At 41.9% G+C, this 27866-nt stretch overlaps 1 protein-coding gene across 7 annotated transcripts in view; it reads right to left on the bottom strand.

The window, feature by feature from the left end:
• The window catches only part of NTM (neurotrimin), a 967921-nt gene that overhangs the window by 101985 nt on the left and 838070 nt on the right, over positions 1-27866 (bottom strand). For all 7 annotated transcript variants that reach the window (XM_047692549.1, XM_047692554.1, XM_047692553.1 and 4 more), the window contains one exon: positions 22660-22785. In XM_047692549.1, the coding sequence (XP_047548505.1) occupies positions 22660-22785 (126 nt within the window). The remainder of the gene's footprint in view (positions 1-22659; positions 22786-27866) is intronic.

Below are 27866 nucleotides of genomic sequence, written 5' to 3'. Positions count from 1 at the left end.
TCCTTGATTCTCAAGGGCCAAGGGTTCTGGTTGGAAAACAGATGCAAAGAGGGATGGAACCAATTCCTTCCAATCCTTTCATGGATTTCACGATGTGTCTTGAGAATCAAAGTTTTTTTGTTGTTTGTTTGTTTTTTGTTTTTTTTTCCCCCCTTCTCAAAGGAAAGGAGTGTCTCTAGGGTAACAGACAATAAGAAGGGGGCTGTTAGGACTGTGAGGAGAAATAATTTGGAGGGATTCTCAGGAACAAACTTACAGGATTAGGTAGAGAAAATGTCACTACTTGTCACTGCAGGTACTTTTTTCCAGATTGGTAAACTATCCTCGATCTCCAACGTTATTCTAGATTAAACTCAGATTGTCTTCTTTTTCTATAATGTCTGACATAGACTCAGCAACACTGAAGCAACAGAGATGTTCATACAATTTCCAGGGCCTAGATCTGCAGAGAACTAAAGTATTTGCCCCAGACAGCTGTCTACCACAGAATAGGATGTGGGGTGTGTTTGTTGGCACTTCTAGAGTAGTTGATTGGCCTTCCTATTCCATCCCCTGGGGTTTCACCTGGATAATCATCTGTGGCCATAGGGGTAGCTGTCCAAGGCTCACTGGGTTCCTGTTCTGGTGGTGAAGAACAGATGAATCAAAAACACTTTTCTGATTGAGTCTTTGGTCATGGAAGGTCAGTATTGAGGATTTTGAAAACTTCTGTCCTGGTCTCTAAGGAGGGGTTGAGAGATAAGCAGATATCATCCTTAATGCTTCTTCTCATGGGCTTTTTCACATTCCAGGTAACGTTTCCCATAAGTGCTTCAGCTACCAAATGCCCAGCGGGATCTTCACTAGATTTGACGTCAAGAGTCTTAGCTCAGACAATGTTCCTTAGTGTCAGAAATAGTCAGTTGCTTTAGCAACATGGAGACTTTGGCTTTAAGTTCCCAGATCACCCAAAATCCACATAGAGAAATTTTGGTGTCTTTCTAAATTTGTAGGTTGCTCCACAAACACAGACCCAGTGCTAACTAATTCTTCTTCTACTTCACCTGAAGTGGAGAAACACCTGAGAATGCTAACACAAGTGTAGCTGATCCTTGAACAGCATGGGATTTAGGGGTTCTGAGCCCTTATGCAGTTGAAAGTCCACATATAAATCTTGCACCCCCAAAACTTAAATACTAATAGTCTGTCAACTGGGAGCCTTACAATTACATAAACAGTCAATTCACACATATTTTGTATGTTACATGTATTATATGCTATACTTTTTCAACAAAGGAAGCTACTGAAAGGAAAAAAATTATTAAGAAAACAATAAGGAAGAGAAAATACACTTACAATGCTGTACTGCATTTATAAAACAAATAAACAAACAAACAAAAAACCTCAAAAAGTGGACCCAGGCAGTTCAAACCCATGCTGTTCAAGGAACCACTGTAATTACACAGCGACAATAGCCAAGGGATGGCCAAGGGAAGCCAGCTACAGACTGGACTTTGGGAAAATATCCTTCTTTACCCTTATACTCCCCTCCAACAACCAACCTTATATTGTGCTACATTTTATAGCAAAACTTCTCAAAAGATTTTATAACCCCCTTTGTTCATCCAGCCCATTCTCTCCCTTTCCCTGTACCTTCTGGCACCAGAACCATTCTCACCAGCCAAGTTCTCATTCAAGTGCATTTCACCAATTCTTTTTTTTTCTTTAAATTAACATATAAATATTCCACCAATTCTTGTTCCCCATCTCCCTTGTCTTCCAAGTGATGCTTGTGCTATCAATCACTCCCCATTTTAGGAAGCATCCTCTTCCCTTGTCTTTCAGATTTCCTTCATAGCTCTCTGGCCACTGCCTCATCATCGTCCATGCTGGCTCATCCTCTTGTCTTGGCACCCGAGTATGTGAATGCCCCAAAGCCTGGTCAACAGAACTCTCCTGTAACCATCCTTACCTTGTAAGAAGTGACAGCTTGCCTTGTGGCACTGAATGCCATTAGGATGTTACTGATCCCTACATTTATTTCTCTAGCCCCTGCACCATCGAATAGCCAGCTCTCTTCTAACATTGCCAATTGTGTGTCTTAAGTACCAAGCTCCTGTTTCCACTTATAAATCTGTTCCTTGGAGTTCCTGGTGGCAGAAAATGATTATCACTAGTCAACAGTGGCACTGACCACAGATCTCAGTCACCTTGATTCTTAACTCAGCCTCACAACCCCCATGTTTAATCTATCAGTGAATCTTGGGAGCTTTAATTCAGAATATATTCCACATTAAACACGGTCTTACCACCTTAAACCTTACCATGATAGTCTGCATCATTATCATTTCTTGAGGGACCAAAGCAGTATCAGAACTGACATCCCAATTGCTATCTTCACCCACCTCTTGACCTGTCTTTCTCTTTAAGCAGCTAAAATGACCCTTGAGCAACATGTATTCAATCATTTCACTCTCTTAAAACTGGCTGATGTTGTTGTTGTTTATTTATCTGTTTTTAATTTAACTTTATTTTTTTCAGTGTTCCAAAATTCATTGTTTATGTACCACACCCAGTGCTCCATGCAATATGTGCCCTCCTTAATACCCACCAACAGGCTCACCCAACCCCTGACCCTCTTCGCCTCCAAAATGGCCAAAGTTTCTTATTCAAACAGATTTCAAAGTTTTTAACATGGTTTTCCAGGCAAGACATGATCTGACTCTTGGCTCTCTTTAATCACATACCATGTCACTCTTTGTGTCTATAAGCTTCCTCGTACACACTAAGCATATTCTGGACACATGGCCTTGGTCTTTGCAGGTACCTCTGCCTGGAACACCCTCTCTTGATACAACCCATTCATGAGTTCCCTTCCCTCAGGCTTCTAGATATCTGTCAAGCCTGCTCCTGATACTCTTAACAGAAGTAGTACCACTCATCCTTCTTTACCACATCTCTGGGTAAATGCGTCCTTTTCCTCCATGGTACTATCTCTCCCTGAGACTAGGTAGCATATTTATTTATTAAACATTACCTACATTCCCTTGCCACAACCACACAGGGCAGAAGCTTTAAATGCTGTGTTCATCACATAGTCAGAAACACCTAGGTATGCACTGTTGTGTTTTAGGTACTCAATAAATATCTGTTGAATAAAAGATGATCCTTTCTGCCTATTTATCACAACTCTGTTGTACTCTATCATTTATGTTCAATTTACTAAATCCTGATTATCTTAAAAAATAAATCTAAAGTTGTTATGATCATTTTTTGAAGAAAGGGGAACTAACTTATGTGGATCAATGGATAGCCAAAAATCAATCAATCAATCAATCAATCAATAAATCAGACACCAGCTAGTTCCTGATACCCTACCAATTACCACATGGGAGAAAAGCCAGAAAGATAATCCCCAAGCCCCCAAAACAGGCAATAAGGAGACCAATCCAGATACCTAGGAGTTCTTGTCAATATAGTCTCCACCCACACTCTCACCCCCTGACCCTATCAACAGGTTCTGTTAATTTGCCCCCCTACATATCTCTTAACTCCATACTCTCCTTTCCTTTCCTGCTATCTCATGGTCTCCAAATTTGACCTTTTAATGGTCTCCTAAAAGCGAGACCTCTTTCTCTGGATCATTAAAAAAAAAAAGAGCTTCGACCTTGCCAAAAGCTGTCACTGTTACCACCCCACCTTAAGGTTCAGGAAGAAAAGGGATTTCCATCCCTTACCCACGGGCACAGGTTGCAGCTGAAATATGCAAAGCGTGGTTACATTGCCTTCCACTGGGGCAATGTAATCCAACATGCCTCATACCACTCACTGCCAGAGTTACTGTGCAACAAGAACACCCTTTCCCTCCGTCATCAATGTCCTGCAGCAATTTTATTCCCCCTTCTCCCCCACTCCACGTTCTCTGGAACACCACTCACTACCAAAGCAGAATTCTCCCCTGGGCCCTCAGGCTCCAGGCTGACCATTCCTTGAATTGCCTTAAGTAATGAAAACCCAGCTACGTCCTGATGGGAATGTTTCCTCTGTGGCTCTATCAAGAAATTGCTGGATTGTTTGTTTTGACATCTGGATGTTAGGGTTAAATCACTTGGAGACCATTCCTCTTTCACACTTTTATTGAAAACGCCTTTTAAAGTTTTGTCCTCTGGCAATGTTGCATCCACCTGTCCCTGCTGCCAATGACTGATGTCCTGAACTCCTCATGATTCTTTGAGGGCTTTCAGATGTGGCTTATAGCCCTTCTTGTCACTAACCTCAGCCACTATCTAAGGTGACTTCAATGTTCCCTTTGATGACTTTCCAGACAAATGCAGCATCAGCTACCTGAACCCCTCTTCTCCATGGACCTTCCTTTCTGTCTCAGCCATATTCTATTACTTGTCATTGGCCTTACCATGTTATTCTCTAGAAACTACAATCACTAATTAAGGGACAACCATTTCTAATTCAAACCTTGTGACTTTCTAGCATGCTCCACTATTCATACTGTAACCCCATGCTGACTTGATTCACTCATTCCCTGAACAAATACTGAATGTCTATAATTTGACAGACACATGCAAAGCATTGTTGTACACAGCAGTAAACAAGAAGAGCTTGTTCCTTCCCCTCATAAAGCTTATAGTCTATTGAGGGGAATGTAGGCAGTACATAAATCTGGTAGCTCATGGGCTCCTTGATGACCCTGAACTTGTCAGCTGGATCCTAATTCAGGCCCTTTGTATTCACCATCAACTCTGCCAAGAATGCTCCTGCTAGAGTTAGCCCAATGTCCTCCCACAACCTTCATGGGCTATCTTCTTAATGACTCCATCCCTGTCTACTCTATTTAAGATTACAACACCCACATAAGCTTAAACCATACAAAATAATCTTAATAATTAACAACAAAATATGATTTTCCTGGAGGATTTAAAAACTTTTGCCACAACATTAAAAATCTTAATGTTGGTTATAAGTTAATATGGAAATAAAAATAATAAAACTAATATTTACTTAGTACACTAAATCTGAGACATCAGAAACTTTGACAACTGAAGAAGTACTTTGTTTAAAAAAAAAAAAAGGTAAAAACCCTGAAACAAATACTGATAATCTTTGCCTTTTATCCTAATGTTTCCCCAGTAATTACCATATACCACATCATAAGGTTTACATATCCATCAGCTTATTTTCTGTCTCTCTCACTAGAATATAAACTCTCTGAGGCCAGGATTTTGTCTGCTTTGTTCATTCATATGTCTGCAATGCTTAGGACAGTCACCTAACGACAGACGGTAGCTTCATAAGCAATTACTAAGTAATACGTGAATTCATATAAAAACAATCAAAATCGTTTGCCAAGAAATTTTCCTAGGGGAAGTGGGGAATCCATTCCACCTTCTCTGATTCAATCCTTCTCTGGAATGGTGGGTGACAAGAATAATAAATTGATGAAGGAAGAAAGCCATTTGTCTCTCTCTATCATGCAGATGACTGGCCAAGTATCTTCAACCACAGTGACCCCAGTGAACCATTCAGTAGAGGGCAAAGCAGTGATGCAGGAAATTAGAGAAGGAGCACAAGGCCTCCTGGGTGCAGAACAATTAAACAGGAGGGGTCCTGAATCCATTATGGAGGAACTGATAAAGTCCAAAGTCATTCCTTTTAACTCTCTGTTAGAAGAGGGAAGAGGGATTTGTTTTTCAGGGCGAGAGGTGGGTGTGAGCAGAGCAGAATCAGTAACTACTGGGGGGAAGTGGCTAAGATGCCTCTCGTAGGGAACTAAGAACTGCAGCTTCCTGACCCCAAATCCAAAGGTGATGACCAAACTGACTGTGCAGTAACTCTTGGAGAACCTGTGTGGTCTAGCCAGGAAGGAGGCTGGAGCCGCCTTGATCTGAGAGGAACTACATTGGTATTCTGCTCATTCTTTCCCAACTGTCCTGGCTCCAGTAGTAAAAGCATTTTACACCACTAAGAAGATAAAGTATGCCAAATTCCACAAGGACACGTAGGGAAACTGAATGGAGTCAGATAATGAAAAACATACCCTGGAATCCAGCCAATTTTCTTTTCATATCCAAGCTGTTAAAGTGTAAAACAACCTAATAATAACAATCAAAGCAGAAGACATACCATTGTGTGAGCGAATGATAGTATTTAACATGAAAAAAAAAAAAAAATCAAGTCAAAAAGCAGCTGCATCACTGCCACAGGTCCTGGTCCAGGTGGAAGGGGAAGGGTGAGAGAACATAAAACTCAAAGAAGCTAACTCAGTGGGAGGAAAAGGACTCACCAGAGTACTGAGGCAAGGTCAACCTTCATGCTGGGGCCCTGTCCTTTGCTCAGAGGTATTCATGCAAAGATCCACTGAAGGAGCCTCAGATCACTGGGGAGGATGGAATTCCAAGGCCAAACACAATACCCCAGCTGGACTCCTGTGTCTGAACAAGGGCTTGGGTCATTTTTCAAGGAGTCTGTGAAAAAGTGGACAAGCCAAGGGCCATAGCCCTGGGCTGGCAGGAAGTCTAAAACCAGACTGTAGACATGTCTCAGAAGATCCAGAAGGAATGGGTCAGAAATCAGGCAGAAAATCAATACACATTAAAAAATAAGGATCTTAGAGTCAAAAAGACTTGGATTTGAATTTCACCTTGGCCATTTCATATTTGTGGGGAAAATATCCTCTCAAATCTCCATTTCTTTATCACTAAAATGAAAATAATGTCCACTTATTAGGGCATTTGTGAGAATTAAATCAAATAAAGCATGTAAAGCACAGTGCCCAACACAAGGCACCTACTACAAAGTAGTAGTTGTTAAACTCAAGTGTGATCACAGTCTCCTGGGGGATTTGCTAACGTGCAGACTTCTGGGTCCCACCTTAGTTCTGGGATATAAACTGGTAATGCTAATGTTGGTAGTGCAGGCACCAGCCTTTGAGAATGGCCCTATATAGCAGCGGTGAAGCATGCATTTTAGGAGGCTTGCTGGGGGCTGGATGCCAGCAGTGCACCTTGGAGCTGTGTGACATTGACCCATTAGAATGACCTCTCTAAGCCTCCCTCTCTCACTGGTAATGCAACCTAATCATGGGGCATGTTCCATGCTGCTGGCATGAATAATCCGTATTGCCATGTATAAATGTTCAGAAGAGGACCTGGGAGATTTTTAAGCATCCATAAACCATTATTGTTAACTTTGGATAACTGGGACTCTGGTTATAATTTAGACTCTAGCAGAAAAGCAGTCACATCAGATCAAGCCAAGATTCAGGATCCAAAAGCTGGTATAAAGTCAGAATTGCACACTGAAGTCCTGGTGATAAGAATATGTAGAAACGTAACTTTCTCCAGGCTGGCATGGCAATTCTTGGTGGATCCTTGACAAGAGATTCCAAAGCCTTTAGTGGTCTATAGGGGTGTGATGGCAAGGAGGTCACTGTGGTTGCGGTAGGTGGTGAAGCCCTGCTGAAACAGTTCTCATACCCCAAGTAGAGTTGCCTACCATAGGTAGTCATCAGAAATGGGGTATGCTGGCCTGGAGGGACTGCCATTTTAAGAAGCTCTTTGCTGCTGACTCAGCCAGAGCTGGTTAGCATCTGTGGGGCAGATGATACAATCCTCTTGCTTTTATGTTTCCTTTTTTGTTCTATCAAAACAATTCTGCATAGTAACGGTCACCAAGTACCAGCATAAATAGCTTGACTCAGGAGAGTGTGGGGAAAGATGCTGTTAGCAGTGTCTGAATTCCACAGACGTCTGATTCTACAACATTTTTCAAGGGTTTTAAAATAATTGGGTAAAACCACAAACAATGTCTGTGGTATGCACCTCCTGCCCTTGGTTTCTAGTCAGAGGCTTGATTTCATATGTTCTCAATCCAGGCACATTGAACTCATTAATTTCCCTACTAGTCTTTTTAGGATTCTCCTCTTCTTTGAAGTAGGAAGCTGCACAGCTATAATATTGCTTTAAACCAGATCATAAATTTTAAACTTATGAAAATGCTTATTGAAAAAAAAAAAAGAAAATGCTTATTGACATTGGCAAATTTTACCCTAACTGTATCCATCTCGCTGTAATTTTACAGTTAAAGAGAATTACAGAGTTAAACAGTCATCTATAAATGCCTTCCTTGGCTTTCTTCTTTCCCACCTTGGTATGTGTGTCTGTGTTTAAACCATTTGCTTAACAAATTTCTGGATCACTTTGCCCCAGACTTGAAGTTGTGCCACTGGTTTATCTTTATCATAATAAATCGCTTTTTGTGTATAGGCTGGGCCTAATACCGTATGCTCTGCTGCTACTCTAGACAGGAGATCTGCCACTTTCAATTATGATGCAATTATTTTTTTTTTTTCTTCCACCATCAATGACCACTGTAATATCTTTGCAATAGCAATTACTTGGTTCTCCTGGGATAGCTACTTGGGGGTACTCTGGGAATTTTAATCAAGCACCTATGTTAATTACAAAATGGTGGGGGGGGGGGGTGAGGGAGGTGCTGATTAAGCACCTTTGAATATCTATCCATTCTGGCAATTGACTGAGCTTCGGCTTTTGTAAGGATTCAACCTTTTCAGAGAAAAGAATTTTAATTTCCTCTCCTTTTGTTCTTGTCTCATAGGTGGGAGGGAGAGAAGGCTCCTCCTAGGACTTTGAAGTTCACATCATTGGGCTCCTACTATGTGTCCTTATGGATCGGGCGCTTGGCACTGATGAACACACTCAATCCTCAGTACATCCATGTTAGAAAGGCCTTATCATCTCTGTATTACAGATGAAGTCTTGGGCTCAGTCCTGGGGGCGGACCAGTGGGGAGAATCTTTTCTTATAAAGTCCTTGGACTGGTTTGGGGAATATGATAGACAGTAAAGGGAGGCATGAAGAGACAAAGCTTCTCTATCTTACCCTTTACTTACTAAATTTGATTTGTTTTCAATTCTGGGCCCAAAAGACTTAATTTAAAAAAGGGGATGAAACACATTATATCCATAGATTGGATACTTCTTTGTTCAACAATCACTTACAAGGCCTGCAAACATCTGATCCTGTATGAGGCACTGAGGATAGAATAAAAGAACAGAACTGTTCCTGTTCTCCCTGATCCCTTAGAAAAGGGGATCAGGGAGCCTATGAGTCACAGTAAGAATTACCATCATGAGAAACGTGTGCAAAGTGCTGTGGGATCTCAAACAAAGGGGTGACTCAATTTGTCTAAAGAAAGTCACCAGAGGTTTTCAGACTGGTGATTTTTGAGCATGGTCTTAAAACAAGAGTAGAACTCTATCCAAAAGATGCAAGGCCAAAAAGAAAAAAAGTGCAAGGAGATATCTAGTGAGACCAGATGGTATGTGCAAAGGTAAGGACAACTATGTGGTAAATGTGAGGTTGTGAATGTGATTGCAGTGCGTGGGGCAAATGGGGTGCAGAACAAAATAATGAAAACTCTCAGGGCCATGCCAAGAAGCAAGAACAAAATTAATAAAGATAAGTCTCTTTTGGAAGATTCATCACTACCTTGGTGTGACCTCGCAGGTGAGTAGTGCAGGGAACGTCACATCCACCTGGACCTGCTTTCAAGGCCCATCTCTCACAGACAGATAGCCACCTTCTATCAGACAGCCTCTACCCATGAAGATGGAGCCATGAGAAGTAGCCACCTCGAAGAAGGGCCAGACATTCTAAACAGTCTGACGCAGAAAAATGGAGCTAGAAAATTCACACCTGCCCTTAGGAAGCAGAAAAATACAGCAGACATACCGGCCATTTCCCAAACCCACCTCTAGGATGAAGGAACAGAGAAACAAAACAAAACAAAACAAAACTCCTTCTCTTAACTGTGTCTCTTAGATTCTCAAACTCCCTTGGAAGACAAGCAAGCATCTGGTAGCTCAGCATGCTCCCTGGGCAGAGAGCCTGCCCTGGAAAGTAACAAAAAGACACAGATCCCAAGGCTTCCTTTTTCCCCTCAGGTCCATCTTTCTTTGGAACTTAGGCTACTTGCCTCCTGGCTTCATAGCATGGGAGGCCATGACTGGAGAGTTAATTTAGTCACTGTGTCCCCCTTGGGTTACTGCCGAAAAGATTTATGGCCTATATCGATTAACTACAGGGCAACTAGACAAAAATGAGAGTCCAAGATGTCCAAAGTTGGCATAGAAACCTTTTGTATACATCTTTTTCTTTCTTTCTTTGTGTGCGTATGTGCATGTGTGCTTTTTGGTTCTCTCCTGCTGGGTGGTAACCATCTGTGGGTAAGGAGATGCCTTTAGTTCCATTTTGTCCTCCTTCCCTCCCATCCCTGGCTCCTCTTTGCTGAAGAACTTTTTTCTTGTCTGCCATCCTAATGATCTCTGTGCCACCTGGGGCCCCTGATGCTGGTGCTGACAGGCTGCTCATTAGTGCCAGGGTGCTGCAGTCAGCCGATGGCATGCCACAGTTCTGCTCCTGACATTTTTTCACGGAGCTGTCACTGGAGTCATGGTGCCTGCCAGCTCTGGTTGAACTCATTCTGTGATACCTCCAGTGCCAATTAGTGCTTTAGTGTCCTGCTTGGCTGGGGAGGAAGACCTGTCAGTCCTGACAAATGGGAAATAGGTGGGTGTGGCAGGGGGGGCACAGAGAGAAAGACTCAGGGCATTGGCAAGGAGAAGAGCTTCCATCCAAGGGTCACTTTGTCCTCACCAACTTGGTGAGTCTTTTGGTGCCTTTGAAAACTATGAGAAACAAGGCCCAGAAAAACCAACTGCTCCCTGGGGCTCTTCAAGTAGAGCAGGATTGCTGGGATAGGAAGGGAAGAGATTTGGCACCTGAGGAATGTTACTTAGTCCTACAGGTATGGGTCCACAGCACGCCGTGGAAAGAGATGGGTTCCTTAATAAGGGCTGGGTTTGGAACCTAATGGACATGTGGCCCTGCTCTAATTCTGTCCCACAAAGTCTTTAGATAGCCCCAGAAAAATACAATCAATCTCGTTCCCACTTCAATTCTCATACTACGGGGGGCGGGGGGGAGGCAGAAAGAATTTTTCAACTAATGTTTCTCTTTTTTTGTACCAAGTTCTCTTTTTGTATATTTACTTTTTTAACCCAGGGGGAGCACTGAGGGTTTAGGTGCAATTAGGGTTGGGAAGAGTAAAACACCAAAAGGTTCAAGAGACTCAGAAAGGCTAGATGAAGAAGAGGTGAGAGAAACACACACATCGGGAGAGTGACTGAGAGGGAGTGTGGGGGGTGGAAGGGAGCTCACAGAAGACCCACTTTCAAAGTCACTTGTGAGCCTTCTCAACTTTTTCAAAAGAGTACTTGAAAAGGAGTCTCTCCTTCAAGGAGAAGCCAGGCTCTGCCACAGCAGGTCCCCTAGTAGGGGAACCTCAAGAAAGGCTTTACAATCCTGTGAAGACCAGAGAAAATGTCCTGGAGACTCCCCAGTAAACTTTCAGCAGGAAACACACAGGTCTCAACAGCAACATCAAAGTGAAGGAGAATTCCTCAAGGATCAGGATGAAGTCTTTGAACCAAGAGAACAGGCTTGCCTCTCTGGGGCACTGGCAAAAGTAAGTGCTCATTCACTGAATCAAAAATACTTCTTTGACGCTTTCTAGGTGCTGGGCATTGTGCTAGAAATTCAAGAAGCAAAGTGAGATGTAGTCCCTCAGAAACATACATGTCAAAGAACTCATGGATTAGAAATCAGGACATCTCTATAATAGCTCACTGGACCTTGCTAAGCCCTCAACCAATATCTGGGTACAAAGTATTCTTTCACCAGCCTTGGTGAGGTTTTTATTTTCAGTGTTTTGTTTGATGAGAGAGAGGAGGAGGTCAGTGAGTGCACTCATGAGGGCACCTCCATAAGGACACTCAGTGATCCCTAATTCCATATGTATAGAAGAACCTGCACATCAGTTGTCAGACTCATGCCTTCCCCTGAGTTTCAGGGTTGTGGCAAGATGGGAATCTCAATCTCCTCTCTAAAGCCCTTACAGTGCAACAGCAACTAGAGACATAAAAATTGGGCTTTGAGAATACTTTTCCATGAAGAGAGAAGTCCTAAAAAGCACCTTTTAGGATACCCTGAAAGAAATGGTATTTCTCTTTATTTAGGGAAGATTCAGAGGAATAGAGGACATTAAAGGCATTATTTTGGACAAAGGAAGACTAGAGCTTGGGGCTGTGTGAAAATAAATCCTTGCATGCCTAGATGAGGACAAAAAGATAAGGCACAGGGCCATGAATGGGGAATGTGTCTAAAGGAAACAGGGACCCCTGATGCCACTTGGACCCCTGCAGGAGGATGCTGGTACTTATACAGAGTTTGGCAAAAGGCCAATTAAACATTCGTGCAGATCCAGGTGGAATTTCCATGTGAGACAGGGAGATGAGGGCACTTCTTTCTGAAATGACCAAGATCCATAAAGGTGGAAGAAATACCTGCACACTCCAGAAAAGCTGTGTAGTGGGAGAGCAGGTATCCTTACAAAACTCATGCACTTTCCTCTTGACCTGTTAAAGGTGGTAGGTTCATGAGAGGAACTAGAAGACATATTGCCGATAATAAAAGAAAACTACCTTCCATGATCAATAGTAGCATGGAATTGTGGCTTGGGATGCCACCTTGAATATGGACAGTTGACACTGGATAGGGACAACTGACATTTCTTCATCCGATGTAAAGTGCTAGGCAGATGGTTTCATGGACAATGTCCCTCCACCCTCCAGATATCACACCTAAGTGGCTGTGTATCAAAATGTATGGGCCATTACTAAAATGGTGGTTAAGACTCCTATTCTCCTTTTCCATGTAAGAGGTGGTCAAGGTTAGAAATACATATTCTAAAGAGGTTTATATAAGTTTTTTTGCAAACAGCACCATATGAGTTATGATGGAAGAAACTAGGATTTCTCAGGAATGTACAAAACGAACAGATCAGTCTGGAGGGAGAAAATGCAATGACGCCATCAGTGTTGCCAATGTGGTTAGCCTCCATCAGCGATCCATTCAGGGATTATAATGGGTATGTGTGTGAGAATGGTCCATATTGAAGCATGACCCATCCACACAGAATGGGACAAATATGACAACATCTCCCTGCCTCTGGAGCCTTTACTAAGATGTGTCATATCTTTTTTCCCCAAAGAACCCCAAGATTGCCCCAACTTATTTAAAATAAGTACCCTTTTGGAAATATTTAGTGGGGAAAGATGAAGTTCTGACTGCTACGGGTCTCCAGTTTCAGTTCAGATCTGGCAGCAGCCCAATGACACCTCTGATCTCCAAATAATCAGTCACAGAGAAAACGGCACCCTGGTGAGTTTGAAGTGATTAGTTACTGCTTGGCATGTCTCATCAGTTTGAATCTGGGATAGCTACTCTGGATCAGGGATCTAGAAAAGGCTGTTCATCTAAATTACTCTGATCCACAGGTAGATTCTGATTATTCTGCTCCTCTCTTCTTGATCCATCTTCTGTTTCCATAGCAGCCAAAACCCCAGTAAAATGGAAGCATCTGGCAGAGGCTCAGGTAAAGTCCCCGGGGGAAATGAGTTTGCTGGATGGCCACAAAGGGGGAAAAGGACTCTAAGGTGTGCCAGTGTGAACTTCAGCAAGATAAAAGGAAGAGGGCTCCAATGCCAGAGGAGAGACAGAAGTAATTGTGAGAAGAAAGGGTGGGAGCTGGGGACAGGAAGAAAAGGAAATGTGGAAAGAAAGAAAATTAATGCACAGATGTTTAGGACGCTGGGAGAGAAAGGGAAAGTAAAGAATACAAAAACAAAGCATGAAAGGGAAGACAAAATGAGAAGTTGTACAGAGGAGAAGAGGGAAAAAAGGAGTCAGAAAAGGACAAAGAGCTGAAGAGCCAGAGGAGAAAGAGAAGATACCAGACAGAGACAAAGAGAGACCTGCACAAGGGTAGGGCCCAGTGCCTCTTGAAGTAAGGCAAAGTGGGTCTACCTGGGATGATGAATGTTCTGCAGATTCTAAAGGCACAGACTGCTTTGGCATCCAATAGCACTGGGGACTCAGCATTAAACAGTGATGAATGGTGTGTACCGCGGACTTAGAATGTCTGCCCATTTCAATGACCCCTCCTTTAGATGTACCCTAGGGCCATGTCCTTTTGTGGATGGTCCCATGCACAGCATAAACCTCCTCCCAGATTTTGGGCCAGTCCATTGTAAGGCTACTCTAAATCGAGAGAATTGCAGACATGCAGGTACTCTCTCTGATCCCTCTGCTCACAGTAGTAGCATCAGAAATGGTGATATGGGATAGCTCCCAGCAATTCAGGCCAAGCACACTGAAAATTGCATGCCTTCTCTGAGAACCTCCATCAGGGCAAATCTGTCACTATCTGCGAGAGGGAATTAGGTATTAGGGCCCATTCATAGCCCTAAACAGATTTTATTTAAAGATCCAAATGGAGCGGACACTGCGATGCTCTGCCACCTTCAGAAGGGGGGTAGGGAGATGTCTGGTGCTGCTGGTGAGCAGAACTCAGGTGCCACCACTTGTGCATACTGTCCCACTTAAAGACTCCTGGCCCCAGGCTACTATCCTTCAGGTGACAATCCAGATTCCGTGACGGAATGCTCTGCTGGTGTAAAAGAACACCCTCTCACCTCAACATTGTTAAAAGGCAAAGCTAGCTCTAGAACTCTCCACAGTGTCTGCTGAGAAATTGCACAGGTCTTCATGCAACTCGGCTTCTCCCTTGGTCCAATCCTCCTTCCTTCCCTTCACAGGAGTTGATCCCAAGAGCTCCTCAAATAAACTTCTTGCACATCAATCACATTCTCAGGGTCTGTTTTTGTGGCCCCAACCTGCAACACTAAGCAGATATCTACTACTATGATTCCTTTAGAATCCTTAAAGCTGTAGCAACACACAGACATTTATGCATACATGCGAACACACACACACACACACACACACACACAGACAAATACAGTTCACATTAACCAGCAATAAGCACTGGAATGAAGCATCTTTATTCACATATCTGCTCAAATGTCACCTTTTCAAAGGCCTTCCCCAACCAAACCTCTGGTTCTTTAGTCAACGTAAACTGTTCTATCTTCTCATCCTTTTCCATACCTGTTTTACTATATATTCATTTTTTTGTCACTTATCTCCTGAGATGTAAGCTCATGAGAACAGTAACTTGTATGTTTTGTTTTATTGCTACATCCTCAGTGCTCAGAAGTGCCTGGACTATTACAAGCACTCAGTATATATTTAAAAACAAATGAAATGGGGGAGGAGTCAAGATGGCGGAGAAGTAGCAGGCTGAGACTACTTCGGGTAGTGGGAGATCAGCTAAATAGCTTATCTAAAGATTGCAAACACCTACAAATCCAACGGGAGATTGAAGAGAAGAAGAAGAGCAAATCTAGAAACAGAAAATCAACCAATATCTGCAAGGTAGGACTGGCGGAGAAGTGAATCCAAAGCGACTGGAAGATAGACCGCAGGGGGAGGGGCCGGCTCCTGGCGAGCAGCGGAGCAACGGAGCAAAATCAGGACTTTTAAAAGTCTGTTCCGCTGAGGGACATCGCTCCAGAGGCTTAACTGGGGTGAAGCCCAGGCGGGGTCAGCGCGGCCTCAGGTCCCGCAGAGTCGCAAAAGGATCGGGGATGTCTGAGTGTCACAGAGCCTACCGGTATTAGAATGGGGAAGCCGGCTGCAGAGACAGAGCCGAGGAGTGACTCTCAGCTCGGGGTTACCTTGAACCGGTCGCAGGCTCGGTCAGCTCGGAGCACGGCCGGAGGCCAGGGTGGCGGGAGTCATTGGGTGCTGTTCTCTGAGGGCGCACTGAGGAGTGGGGCCCCGGGCTCTCGGCTCCTCCAGGCCAGAGACCAGGAGGCCGCCATCTTCATTCCCGTCCACCGGAACTCTACGGAAAGCGCTCAGGGAACAAAAGCTCCCGAAAGCGAACCCGAGCGGATTACTCAGCGCGGCCCCGGGTAAGGGCGGTGCAACTCCGCCTGGGGCAAAGACGCTTGAGAATCACTACAACAGGCCCCTCCCCCAGAAGATCAATGGGAAACCCAGCCAGGACCTACCAAGTTCACCTACCAAGGAGAGCGGCGGAATTCCAGAGGAGAAGAAAGCAAAGCACGGAACTCATGGCTTTCTCCCCATGATTTTTTAGCCTTGCAGTTAATTTTTTTTTTCTTTTTCAATTTTTTTTTTCTTTTTCTCTTCTTCTGCTAAATTTTTTTAAATTTTACCGTTTCCTTTTTTAACGTTTTTTAAATAGTTTATCTAATATATATATATTTTTTCCTCTTTTTATATTTTTTCTTTATCGGCTTTCTTTTTTTAAATAGTTTCTTTTTTTTTTTTCTTTTTGAACCCCTTTTTTATCCCCTTTCTCCCCCCTCACAATTCGGGATCTCTTCTGATTTGGCTAAAAGCATATTTTCCTGGGGTTGTTGCCACCCTTTTAGTATTTTACTTGCTCCTTCATAAACTCTTATCTGGACAAAATGACAAGGCAGAAAAATTCACAACAAAAAAAAGAACAAGAGGCAGTACCAAAGGCTAGGGACCTAATCAATACAGATTTTGGTAATATGTCAGATATAGAGTTCAGAATGACGATTCTCAAGGTTCTAGCCGGGCTTGAAAAAAGGCATGGAAGATATTAAAGCAACCCTCTCGGGAGATATAAAAGCCCTTTCTGGAGAAATAAAAGAACTAAAATCGAACCAAGTTGAAATCAAAAAAGCTATTAATGAGGTGCAATCAAAAATGGAGTCTCTCACTGCTAGGATAAATGAGGCGGAAGAAAGAATTAGCGATATAGAAGACCAAATGACACAGAATAAAGAAGCTGAGCAAAATAGGGACAAACAGCTACTGGACCACGAGGGGAGAATTCGAGAGATAAGTGACACCATAAGACGAAACAACATTAGAATAATTGGGATTCCAGAAGAAGAGGAAACAGAGAGGGGAGCAGAAGGTATATTGGAGAGAATTATTGGAGAGAATTTCCCCAATATGGCAAAGGGAACAAGCATCAAAATTCAAGAGGTTCAGAGAACCCCCCTCAAAATCAATAAGAATAGGTCCACACCCCGTCACCTAATAGTAAAATTGACAAGTCTTAGTGACAAAGAAAAGATCCTGAAAGCAGCCCGGGAAAAGAAGTCTGTAACGTACAATGGTAAAAATATTAGATTGGCAGCAGACTTATCCACAGAGACCTGGCAGGCCAGAAAGAGCTGGCATGATATATTCAGAGTACTAAATGAGAAAAACATGCAGCCACGAATACTATATCCAGCTAGGCTATCATTGAAAATAGAAGGAGAGATTAAAAGCTTCCAGGACAAACAAAAACTGAAAGAATTTGCAAATACCAAACCAGCTCTACAGGAAATATTGAAAGGGGTCCTCTAAGCAAAGAGAGACCCTCAAAGTAGTAGATCAGAAAGAAACAGAGACAATATACAATAACAGTCACCTTACAGGCAATACAATGGCACTAAATTCATATCTCTCAATACTTACCCTGAATGTTAATGGGCTAAATGCCCCAATCAAAAGACACAGGGTATCAGAATGGATAAAAAACAAAACCATCTATATGTTGCCTACAAGAAACTCATCTTAAACCCGAAGACACCTCCAGGTTTAAAGTGAGGGGGTGGAAAAGAATTTACCATGCTAATGGACATCAGAAGAAAGCAGGAGTGGCAATCCTTATATCAGATCAATTAGATTTTAAGCCAAAGACTATAATAAGATATGAGGAAGGACACTATATCATACTCAAAGGAACTGTCCAACAAGAAGATCTAACAATTTTAAATATCTATGCCCCTAACGTGGGAGCAGCCAACTATATAAACCAATTAATAACAAAATCAAAGAAACAAATCGACAAGAATACAATAATAGTAGGGGATTTTAACACTCCCCTCACTGAAATGGACAGATCATCCAAGCAAAAGATCAACAAGGAAATCAAGGCCTTAAATGACACACTGGACCAGATGGACATCACAGATATATTCAGAACATTTCATCCCAAAGCAACAGAATACACATTCTTCTCTAGTGCACATGGAACATTCTCCAGAATAGATCACATTCTTGGTCCTAAATCAAGTCTCAACCGGTATCAAAAAATTGGGATCATTCCCTGCATATTTTCAGACCACAGTGCTCTAAAGCTAGAACTCAATCACAAGAGGAAATTTGGAAAGAACCCAAATACATGGAGACTAAACAGCATCCTTCTAAAGAATGAATGGGTCAACCAGGAAATTAAAGAAGAATTGAAAAAATTTATGGAAACAAATGATAATGAAAACACAACGGTTCAGAATCTGTGGGACACAACAAAGGCAGTCCTGAGAGGAAAATATATAGCGGTACAAGGCTTTCTCAAGAAACAAGAAAGGTCTCAGGTACACAACCTAACCCTACACCTAAAGGAGCTGGAGAAAGAACAAGAAAGAAACCCTAAACCCAGCAGGAGAAGAGAAATCATAAAGATTAGAGCAGAAATCAATGAAATAGAAACCAAAAAAACAATAGAACAAATCAAAGAAACTAGGAGCTGGTTCTTTGGAAGAATTAATAAGATTGATAAACCCCTGGCCAGACTTCTCAAAAAGAAAAGAGAAAGGACCCAAATCAATAAAATCATGAATGAAAGAGGAGAGATCACAACGAACACCAAAGAAATACAGACAATTATAAGAACATACTATGAGCAACTCTACGCCAACAAATTTGACAACCTGGAAGAAATGGATGCATTCCTAGAGACATATAAACTACCACAACTGAACCAGGAAGAAATAGAAAGCCTGAACAGACCCATAACCAGTAAGGAGATTGAAACAGTCATCAAAAATCTCCAAACAAACAAAAGCCCAGGGCCAGACGGCTTCCCGAGGGAATTCTACCAAACATTTAAAGAAGAACTAATTCCTATTCTCCTGAAACTGTTCCAAAAAATAGAAATAGAAGGAAAACTTCCAAACTCATTTTATGAGGCCAGCATCACCTTGATCCCAAAACCAGACAAGGATCCCAACAAAAAAGAGAACTACAGACCAATATCCTTGATGAACACAGATGCAAAAATTCTCGCCAAAATACTAGCCAATAGGATTCAACAGTACGTTAAAAGGATTATTCACCACGACCAAGTGCGATTTATTCCAGGGCTGCAAGGTTGGTTCAACATCCGCAAATCAATCAATGTGATACAACACATTAATAAAAGAAAGAACAAGAACCATATGATACTCTCCATAGATGCTGAAAAAGCATTTGACAAAGTACAGCATCCCTTCCTGATCAAAACTCTTCAAAGTGTAGGGATAGACGGCACATACCTCAATATTATCAAAGCCATCTATGAAAAACCCACCGCAAATATCATTCTCAATGGAGAAAAACTGAAAGCTTTTCCGCTAAGGTCAGGAACACGGCAGGGATGTCCGTTATCACCACTGCTATTCAACATAGTACTAGAAGTCCTAGCCTCAGCAATCAGACAACAAAAGGAAATTAAAGGCATCCAAATCGGCAAAGAAGAAGTCAAACTATCACCCTTTGCAGATGATATGATACTATATGTGGAAAACCCAAAAGACTCCACTCCAAAACTGCTAGAACTTGTACAGGAATTCAGTAAAGTGTCAGGATATAAAATCAATGCACAGAAATCAGTTGCATTTCTCTACACCAACAACAAGACAGAAGAAAGAGAAATTAAGGAGTCCATCCCATTTACAATTGCACCCAAAACTATAAGATACCTAGGAATAAACCTAACCAAAGAGACTAAGAATCTATACTCAGAAAACTATAAAGTACTCATGAAAGAAATTGAGGAAGACACAAAGAAATGGAAAAATGTTCCATGCTCCTGGATTGGAAGAACAAATATTGTGAAAATGTCTATGCTACCTAAAGCAATCTACACATTTAATGCAATTCCTATCAAAGTAACATCCATTTTTTTCAAAGAAATGGAACAAATCATCCTAAAATTTATATGGAACCAGAAAAGACCTCGAATAGCCAAAGGAATATTGAAAAAGAAAGCCAAAGTTGGTGGCATCACAATTCCGGACTTCAAGCTCTATTACAAAGCTGTCATCATCAAGACAGCATGGTACTGGCACAAAAACAGACACATAGATCAATGGAACAGAATAGAGAGCCCAGAAATGGACCCTCAACTCTATGGTCAACTCATCTTCGACAAAGCAGGAAAGAATGTCCAATGGAAAAAAGACAGCCTCTTCAATAAATGGTGTTGGGAAAATTGGACAGCCACATGCAGAAAAATGAAATTGGATCATTTCCTTACACCACACACGAAAATAGACTCAAAATGGATGAAGGATCTCAATGTGAGAAAGGAATCCATCAAAATCCTCGAGGAGAACACAGGCAGCAACCTCTTCGACGTCAGCCACAGCAACATCTTCCTAGGAACATCACCAAAGGCAAGGGAAGCAAGGGCAAAAATGAACTTTTGTGATTTTATCAAGATCAAAAGCTTTTGCACAGCAAAGGAAACAGTGAACAAAACCAAAAGACAACTGACAGAATGGGAGAAGATATTTGCAAATGACATATCAGATAAAGGGCTAGTGTCCAAAATCTATAAAGAACTTAGCAAACTCAACACCCAAAGAACAAATAATCCAATCAAGAAATGGGCAGAGGACATGAACAGACATTTCTGCAAAGAAGACATCCAGATGGCCAACAGACACATGAAAAAGTGCTCCATATCACTCGGCATCAGGGAAATACAAATCAAAACCACCATGAGATATCACCTCACACCAGTCAGAATGGCTAAAATGAACAAGTCAGGAAATGACAGATGCTGGCGAGGATGCGGAGAAAGGGGAACCCTCCTACACTGTTGGTGGGAATGCAAGCTGGTGCAACCACTCTGGAAAACAGCATGGAGGTTCCTCAAAATGTTGAAAATAGAACTACCCTATGACCCTGCAATTGCACTGCTGGGTATTTACCCTAAAGATACAAACGTAGTGATCCGAGGGGCACGTGCACCCGAATGTTTATAGCAGCAATGTCTACAATAGCCAAACTATGGAAAGAACCTAGATGTCCATCTACAGACGAATGGATAAAGAAGATGTGGTATATATACACAATGGAATACTATGCAGCCATCAAAAGAAATGAAATCTTGCCATTTGCGACGACGTGGATGGAACTAGAGGGTATCATGCTTAGCGAAATAAGTCAATCAGAGAAAGACAACTATCACATGATCTCCCTGATATGAGGGAGAGGAGATGCAACATGGGGGGTTGAGGGGGTAGGAGAAGAGTTAATGAAACAAGATGGGATTGGGAGGGAGACAAACCATAAGTGACTCTTAATCTCACAAAACAAACTGAGGGTTGATGGGGGGAGGGGGTGGGGTTATGGATATTGGGGAGGGTATGTACTATGGTGAGTAGTGTAGTAGTAGTAGTAGTAGTAGTAGTAGTAGTAGTAGTAGTATGCTGTGATTTGTGTAAACCTGGCGATTCGCAGACCTGTACCCCTGGGGATAAAAATATATGTTTATAAAGCTGTAAAAAAAAAAAAAAAAAAAAAAAAAAAGAAAAAAGAAAGGATGAATACCCAAGTTTTGTAGCAACATGAATGGGACTGGAAGAGATTATGCTGAGTGAAATAAGTCAAGCAGAGAGAGTCAATTATCATATGGTTTCACTTATTTGTGGAGCATAACAAATAGCATGGAGGACAAGGGGAGATGGAGAGGAGAAGGGAGTTGAGGGAAATTGGAAGGGGAGTGAACCATGAGAGACTATGGACTCTGAAAAATGATCTGAGAATTTTGAAGGGTTGGGGGGTGGGAGGTTGGGGGCACCAGGTGGTGGGTATTTTAGAGGGCACAGATTGCATGGAGCACTGGGTGTGGTGCAAACATAATGAATACTGTTATGCTGAAAAAATAAAAAATAAAAAAAAAAAAACAAATGAAATAATTTAATGCACCTTAAAAGCTAACTTAATGATAAATGACATCTCTCCTTAAATTCTGAAATTTTAACGTTCAATCCATGAAAGCACAAAACAACATTAAGTCTGGTCTACAAAACACCTAGACATTTAGACAAAGCAAATTTTTCAATTTAGTCACACATTGCCCTATATTTGTTATCTGGGATTAATCAGAGTGAAACAACAACAGAACCACAAAACAATTAATGGGCTAGGGACCAGATATTTGTCAACACTGAAGAAGCAGACTTGGACATTTTCCTTTCAGGACTATGGCCATTCAACACTTTCATTCATCATTGTGTGTTTGTGTTTTCAGTATCTTACAACAACCACCTGAACAATGCCAACTTTGCTGATTGTGTTATCAGCAAAGTGGACCAGTGGAATTCACCCAGTACATCTTACCACCATTTCACCCAGAAACAAGTGGGATTCATTTCCCCAGAATTTGAGAGATCCTCAAATACGATTTCTGAAATTTTAAAAGATATATTCCTGTCTTACAGAGAACACCGACATTTTCTGCAGAGGCATAAGTACATTGTTATCAGGATATCAAAAATGTAGGATCCTTTGGACCAAGTCACGAGTGCCAAGACCTCCTAACCATGGCCAACAATTCTTCCATTTCGTCTCTTACCTTTTGGGGAGATGTGTCTCCAGGTAACCGTAGGCTCTGGTCTACCCGTTGCTATGCAGGTGAGACTGATATTGTTCCCTTCATTAATGGAGATATCTGAAGAAATCTCCACAATTTTAGGAGATACTGTGGAAACAAAACAGAAGGAAAATAAAAATCTTGTTAAAACATTCTTTTGTTATCTTATAATGATAGGTGGCAGAAAAACGCAGGGGCTGAAATACCGGGGCTATAGGAGTAAATGATGAAAAATTAGGGGAATTACCTTAAACGTGAACGAAACATCTTACCTTGAATTTAACTTCTATTTCCTCCCATTTAAACACGGAGTCTGGGAGTCTGAATGGGAACGGATCCCACTGCAATACTACAAGAACTGTTCTCCGAGCCTCCACCCGCTTCCTTCTCCACTCACCCTCACCCACCTCCGACAGACATCCGCGAGTCCTTCTCCACGCTGCATTCAGAATCCTCTTTATGTAACTCAATTCTGATTTTATCCTATCTCTGCCTAAACACCTCCAGTTGCTCCCTATCGCCTACCTGAAAATATTCAAGCTTCTCAGACCTGCACACTGGATCATTCAGAATCAAGGAACAGTCTGTGTTTCCACTGACATTCCCAGTCATCCTCCCTTTTCTTCCCCTCCTTGTTATCCCTGACCCACCACGTCCTTTCAGGCCATCACACATTCAGAATCTATATTGTTCTTTATGTCCTTCTCCCAAAACTTCTAGTCATCCTTTAAGGCCCAAATCAGATGCTATGTTGTTTCAGCTTTCCCTACCCCTACTCCTCTTTGTCCTCCGCAACTTTAAGTTACTGCTGCTTCTCATCTGTGTTCCCAGAGTACATGACACATACCTGATGTGGAGTCAGAGGGCACATCATTTAGTCATAACACACTTGGTCTCTTTTCCTTCTGCACCCTAACTTAATCCCCCAAGGAGAGGAGGGATTTATCTAATTGGTAAAATTGGGAGCAGGACCCTGCTTCCTTCAGTCTTTTGTTTTAGGAACAGGCTTCTCTTAGGAACCTATATCCTATTGTGGTCCTCCTCATACCTGCTTCACAGGAACAGCATCCTCCAGGGAGCTGTAGAGCCCACAACACAGCCAGCACTTGCCTGTGCACACCTGTTTCTTTCTGGGGATCCAAATTAGAAGCTTGTTGTTGAAGTTTGTTGTTGCTGCACATCTAAGCCTAATTCTCTGTTACCATCTTTGCCCCCAGTGAATGTGATATTCAGTTCAAGTATGACTGCTCATTTGTCTTATCTGCCGATTGGTTTATAAAGCAAGGTTGTCATTTATTGAGCTCCCAGACTCTAATTCTTGGCACTTATCCTACTATGTTTTGGTTATTTGCTTAGCATCTCTCATCCACTAACCAAGAACATTTTGACAGCCTAAGTCATGATGTACTCATATTTATAGCTGCAGCAAAAGCCTAACAAGTATTTATAGAATGGAATTATAATGGTATTCAAGGGAACCGCCTTTCCGACCTGCTACATGTGTGTAACAACATCGGGACTGGATCACTAATGCTTATCAGTTCAACCCACCAACACTAATTTTGGCACCTTAGTTCTTTACAAATTTAGTGGTCCCTCCATCTAGCTCACTTAGGGTTCTTTATATGAGGTCCTTCCCTTGAATAAGTCCCTCTTTGACCCATCAGATTGTGCAATTCAAAGACACATCATCTACCCAGTATACAATGCTAGCTGTCCTGCTGGAGATCCCGGGAAACATTGACCTTATTCCCTGTCCCAAGGTCAGAGGATGACCCTCATGTGGAAATCAAATTGATTGGAAATTTCTGTGATGAATTTCTTCTGCTTGGACTTCTAATTGTGTTGGAGTTTCTTCTCCATGAAAGGGGGTTATCATGGCAATATCTTCTTCTGGCTTTTGTTCCTTCCTTTCTTCTTGCATTTTGTCTCTCACCCCTCTCCTACACTCCTGCCAACTGGGAACACTCATTAAGAAGCATGCCTTACACTTTTGGCTCCTAATCACTAGGCCCTTGCTGCTGATTTTGGTCACTTAGACTTTTCTCTCCAACTATGTAAACCTATTAGAATTGTTCAAGGTCCAACTGAGTTACCACCCCTTCCATAACATCTTCCAGATATCTCTAAATAGATGTGACCTCTCTTTCCTGGGGATCCCATAGCCTCTTCCAAGGAATTTAAAATAAACTTGTTTATATTACCCCAGTATCATCTTTCTTCTATGCTATAAAGGATCTGAATATAACTACAGACCAAGAGCCTTACTCTTCTTTTTATTTTCTGCTGTCTTGAATAGGGTATCTTGCATAAAGAAAACACCAATTAATCATTTTTAGATTAAATCCATATTGAGCTTCAGAGATTGAGGCAGTGTGTGTATGTGTGTGTATGTGTGTCTCTGTGTGTTTGCCCATATCCCTGCACCCTCACAACTATTTGCCAGGAGAGTCAATGTGGCGAGGGCTGGGGAGTGACCATTGGTTCTATGATCCAGGACCTCTAAGATATAACATTGCAAATTTACAGCTGTACCATTTTATAAAGACTAGCTTGAATCTTCCAGGACAGAAATATAATTGATGAGTTAATGACTGAACACTTGATTTGCTGGCTGTCTGAAGGATCCAAATTTCTAAATGCTCTTAGTCTTAAAATCAGTTAAACTTGATGTATTTTATTTGCAGTTTTAACTGGAACATTAAATATCATTTCTTGCACCACCACTCCCCCGACCCATACATTTGCCCGGCCCTTGCTCCCGCCCATCGCTGGCACCCATAGAGCTATGCTTGCTTCCTGGAGGACAGGCTGCTTGCATAATGACGGTGCTGGCCTTGCAGACATTGCTTCAACTGCGCAGGTAAGTAATTTATTGATCTGTAAAGCACTCCGAGATGCTCTGCAAGGGATTATGTCACGCCAACGCCATGCAATAAAATAAAAAATGATGGACTTTGTGAACACAGGGTGATTTAGGGTTTGTAGTTGGAAGTGTGCTTAAAGTACATTTTAAGTGGAAATCAGTCTGGGTAATGAATTACTCTTGCTTTGGAAGGGCTTACTGGAGTTCATTTTCCTGGCTTCTTACATGATAGCTAATCTGCTAATCATACACTAGAGAACAATGGACAGTCCCCAAGTAGAATAGAAGGTGTTTTGGGCCAAAGCTGTCAGCACAGTAAGTATATTAAATGAGACAATCACACCTCATGCTTGGAAGAATCATCTAGAATTGTCTCCCTCCACTAACAATTGGAAAGCGTCCAACTTATGAAGTAGAAGTTGAAGAAATGTTCACTGTCCTTCCAATCCTTCACATGAGTCCAGCTCAAAGGTGGCAAATGGTTCCAGCGGAGTTTGAAAGGCAGACCATTCATGGCATTGAGCTGAGGTGGTTTGGCCAGAGTTACAATCCCAGTTATCAGAACTAAATTGGCATAGTGCCTAAGATGCTGGGGGATTTAGAGTATCATTTTCTAGGTGGCAAGTGCTAGCATACTGTCAGTATTTAAAATTAAATTGAATTGATAAGGATGTACTATGGCCTTAGCTAATTCATGTTCATAAGAAAGTTCTGGCCAACTAAGATAGAGCTATTTATATATTCGTATTGTTTCCATGGATACATTCTGCATCTTACCTCTTTTCTTTATGCAGGCTGTTAGAAATATATTAGGACTGCTTTATCTTCCTTCCTTCCTTCCTTCCTTCCTTCCTTCCTGTCCCTTCCTTCATCAATATTCATTGATCACTTCCATATACTAGCATCATGCTTAGCTCTAAGAACTCAACACTAAAAAAAGACATAGCCCTTGTCCTCAAGGAGTTTGCAGTGTAGAGATGTAAAAATAGATCCCACAAGTGTATCCCCTTAGGGCACATGGGTGGCTCAGCTGGTTATGCATCTACCTTCAGCTCAAGTCATTATCCCAGGGTCCTGGGATTGAGTCTTGCATCACTGATGGTGGTGGGGGGTGAATGTTCCTGCTCAGCAGGGACACTGTTTCTCTCTCTGCCTCTCACTCTGCTCATGCTTATGCTCTCTCTCTCTCTCTCTCACAAAAGTAAATTAAAAAAAAGTCTTTTAAAAAAGTATATCCCCTGGGCGCCTGGGTGGCTCAGTGGATTAAGCTGCTGCCTTCGGCTCAGGTCATGATCCTGGAGTCCTGGGATCGAGCCCCACATCGGGCTCTCTCCTCTGTGAGGAGCCTGCTTCCTCCTCTCTCTCTGCCTGCCTCTCGCCGACTTGTGATCTCTGTCTGTCAAATAAATAAATAAAATAAATCTTAAAAAAAAAAATAAAAAAGTATATCCCCTTAATATCTCCTTAAGGCATTGTGACATAGAGGAATAGATTTGATGTTGAGGGAATACAGAGGATAGATACCTAAGCCAGCCTAGAGGCCAATGTCATAGAAGATTTTTGGATGTATGACACCCAAACTAAGCTCAAGAAAATAAATACAGATGTAGTGAAAAGAAGAACCACATGTACCCCCAATGTTCATAGCAGCAATATCCACAATAGCCAAACTGTGGAAAGAGCCGAGATGCCCTTTAAATGGATAAAGAACATGTGGTCTATATATACACAATGGAATATTACTCAGCCATCAAAAAGGATGAATATCTAACTTTTGCATCAACATAGATGAAACTGGAGGAGTTTAGGCTGTGAAATAAGTCAAGCAGAGAAAGTTATATGATTTCACTTATTGGTGGAACATAAGGAATAGCATGGAGGACAGTAGGAGAAGGAAGGGAAAAATGAAGGGGAGAAATCAGGGAGGGGAACGAACCATGAGAGACTATGGGCACTGAGAAACAAACTGAGGGTTTTAGAGGAAGATGGGAGGGGGTTTGAGTTAGCCTGGTGATGGGTATTAAAGAAGGCATGGATTGTATGGAGCACTGGGTGTTATATACAAACAATGAATCATGGAACACTGCATCAAAACCTAATGATGTACTGTACGGTGACTAACATAACATAATACAAAAAAAAAAAGTTCCAAGAAATGCCTAATCAGTTAAAAAATTAAATAAAGAAAGAAAAAAAGAAGCAGAAGAAAAATAAAAGTGAATCTGAAGAGGGAAGAAATTGTAGGCAAAGGAGAAAATACAAGAAGAATCCTATCATGAAGAGTTTCTGTGGCCAGGCATAATTGGTGATGGACAAATGCCTG

Source organism: Lutra lutra, chromosome 10 (assembly GCF_902655055.1).
Source record: "Lutra lutra chromosome 10, mLutLut1.2, whole genome shotgun sequence".
NCBI lineage: Eukaryota > Metazoa > Chordata > Mammalia > Carnivora > Mustelidae > Lutra > Lutra lutra.
Note: the sequence above shows the minus strand (reverse complement) of the source record. Positions and strands in the feature narration are given on the sequence as shown.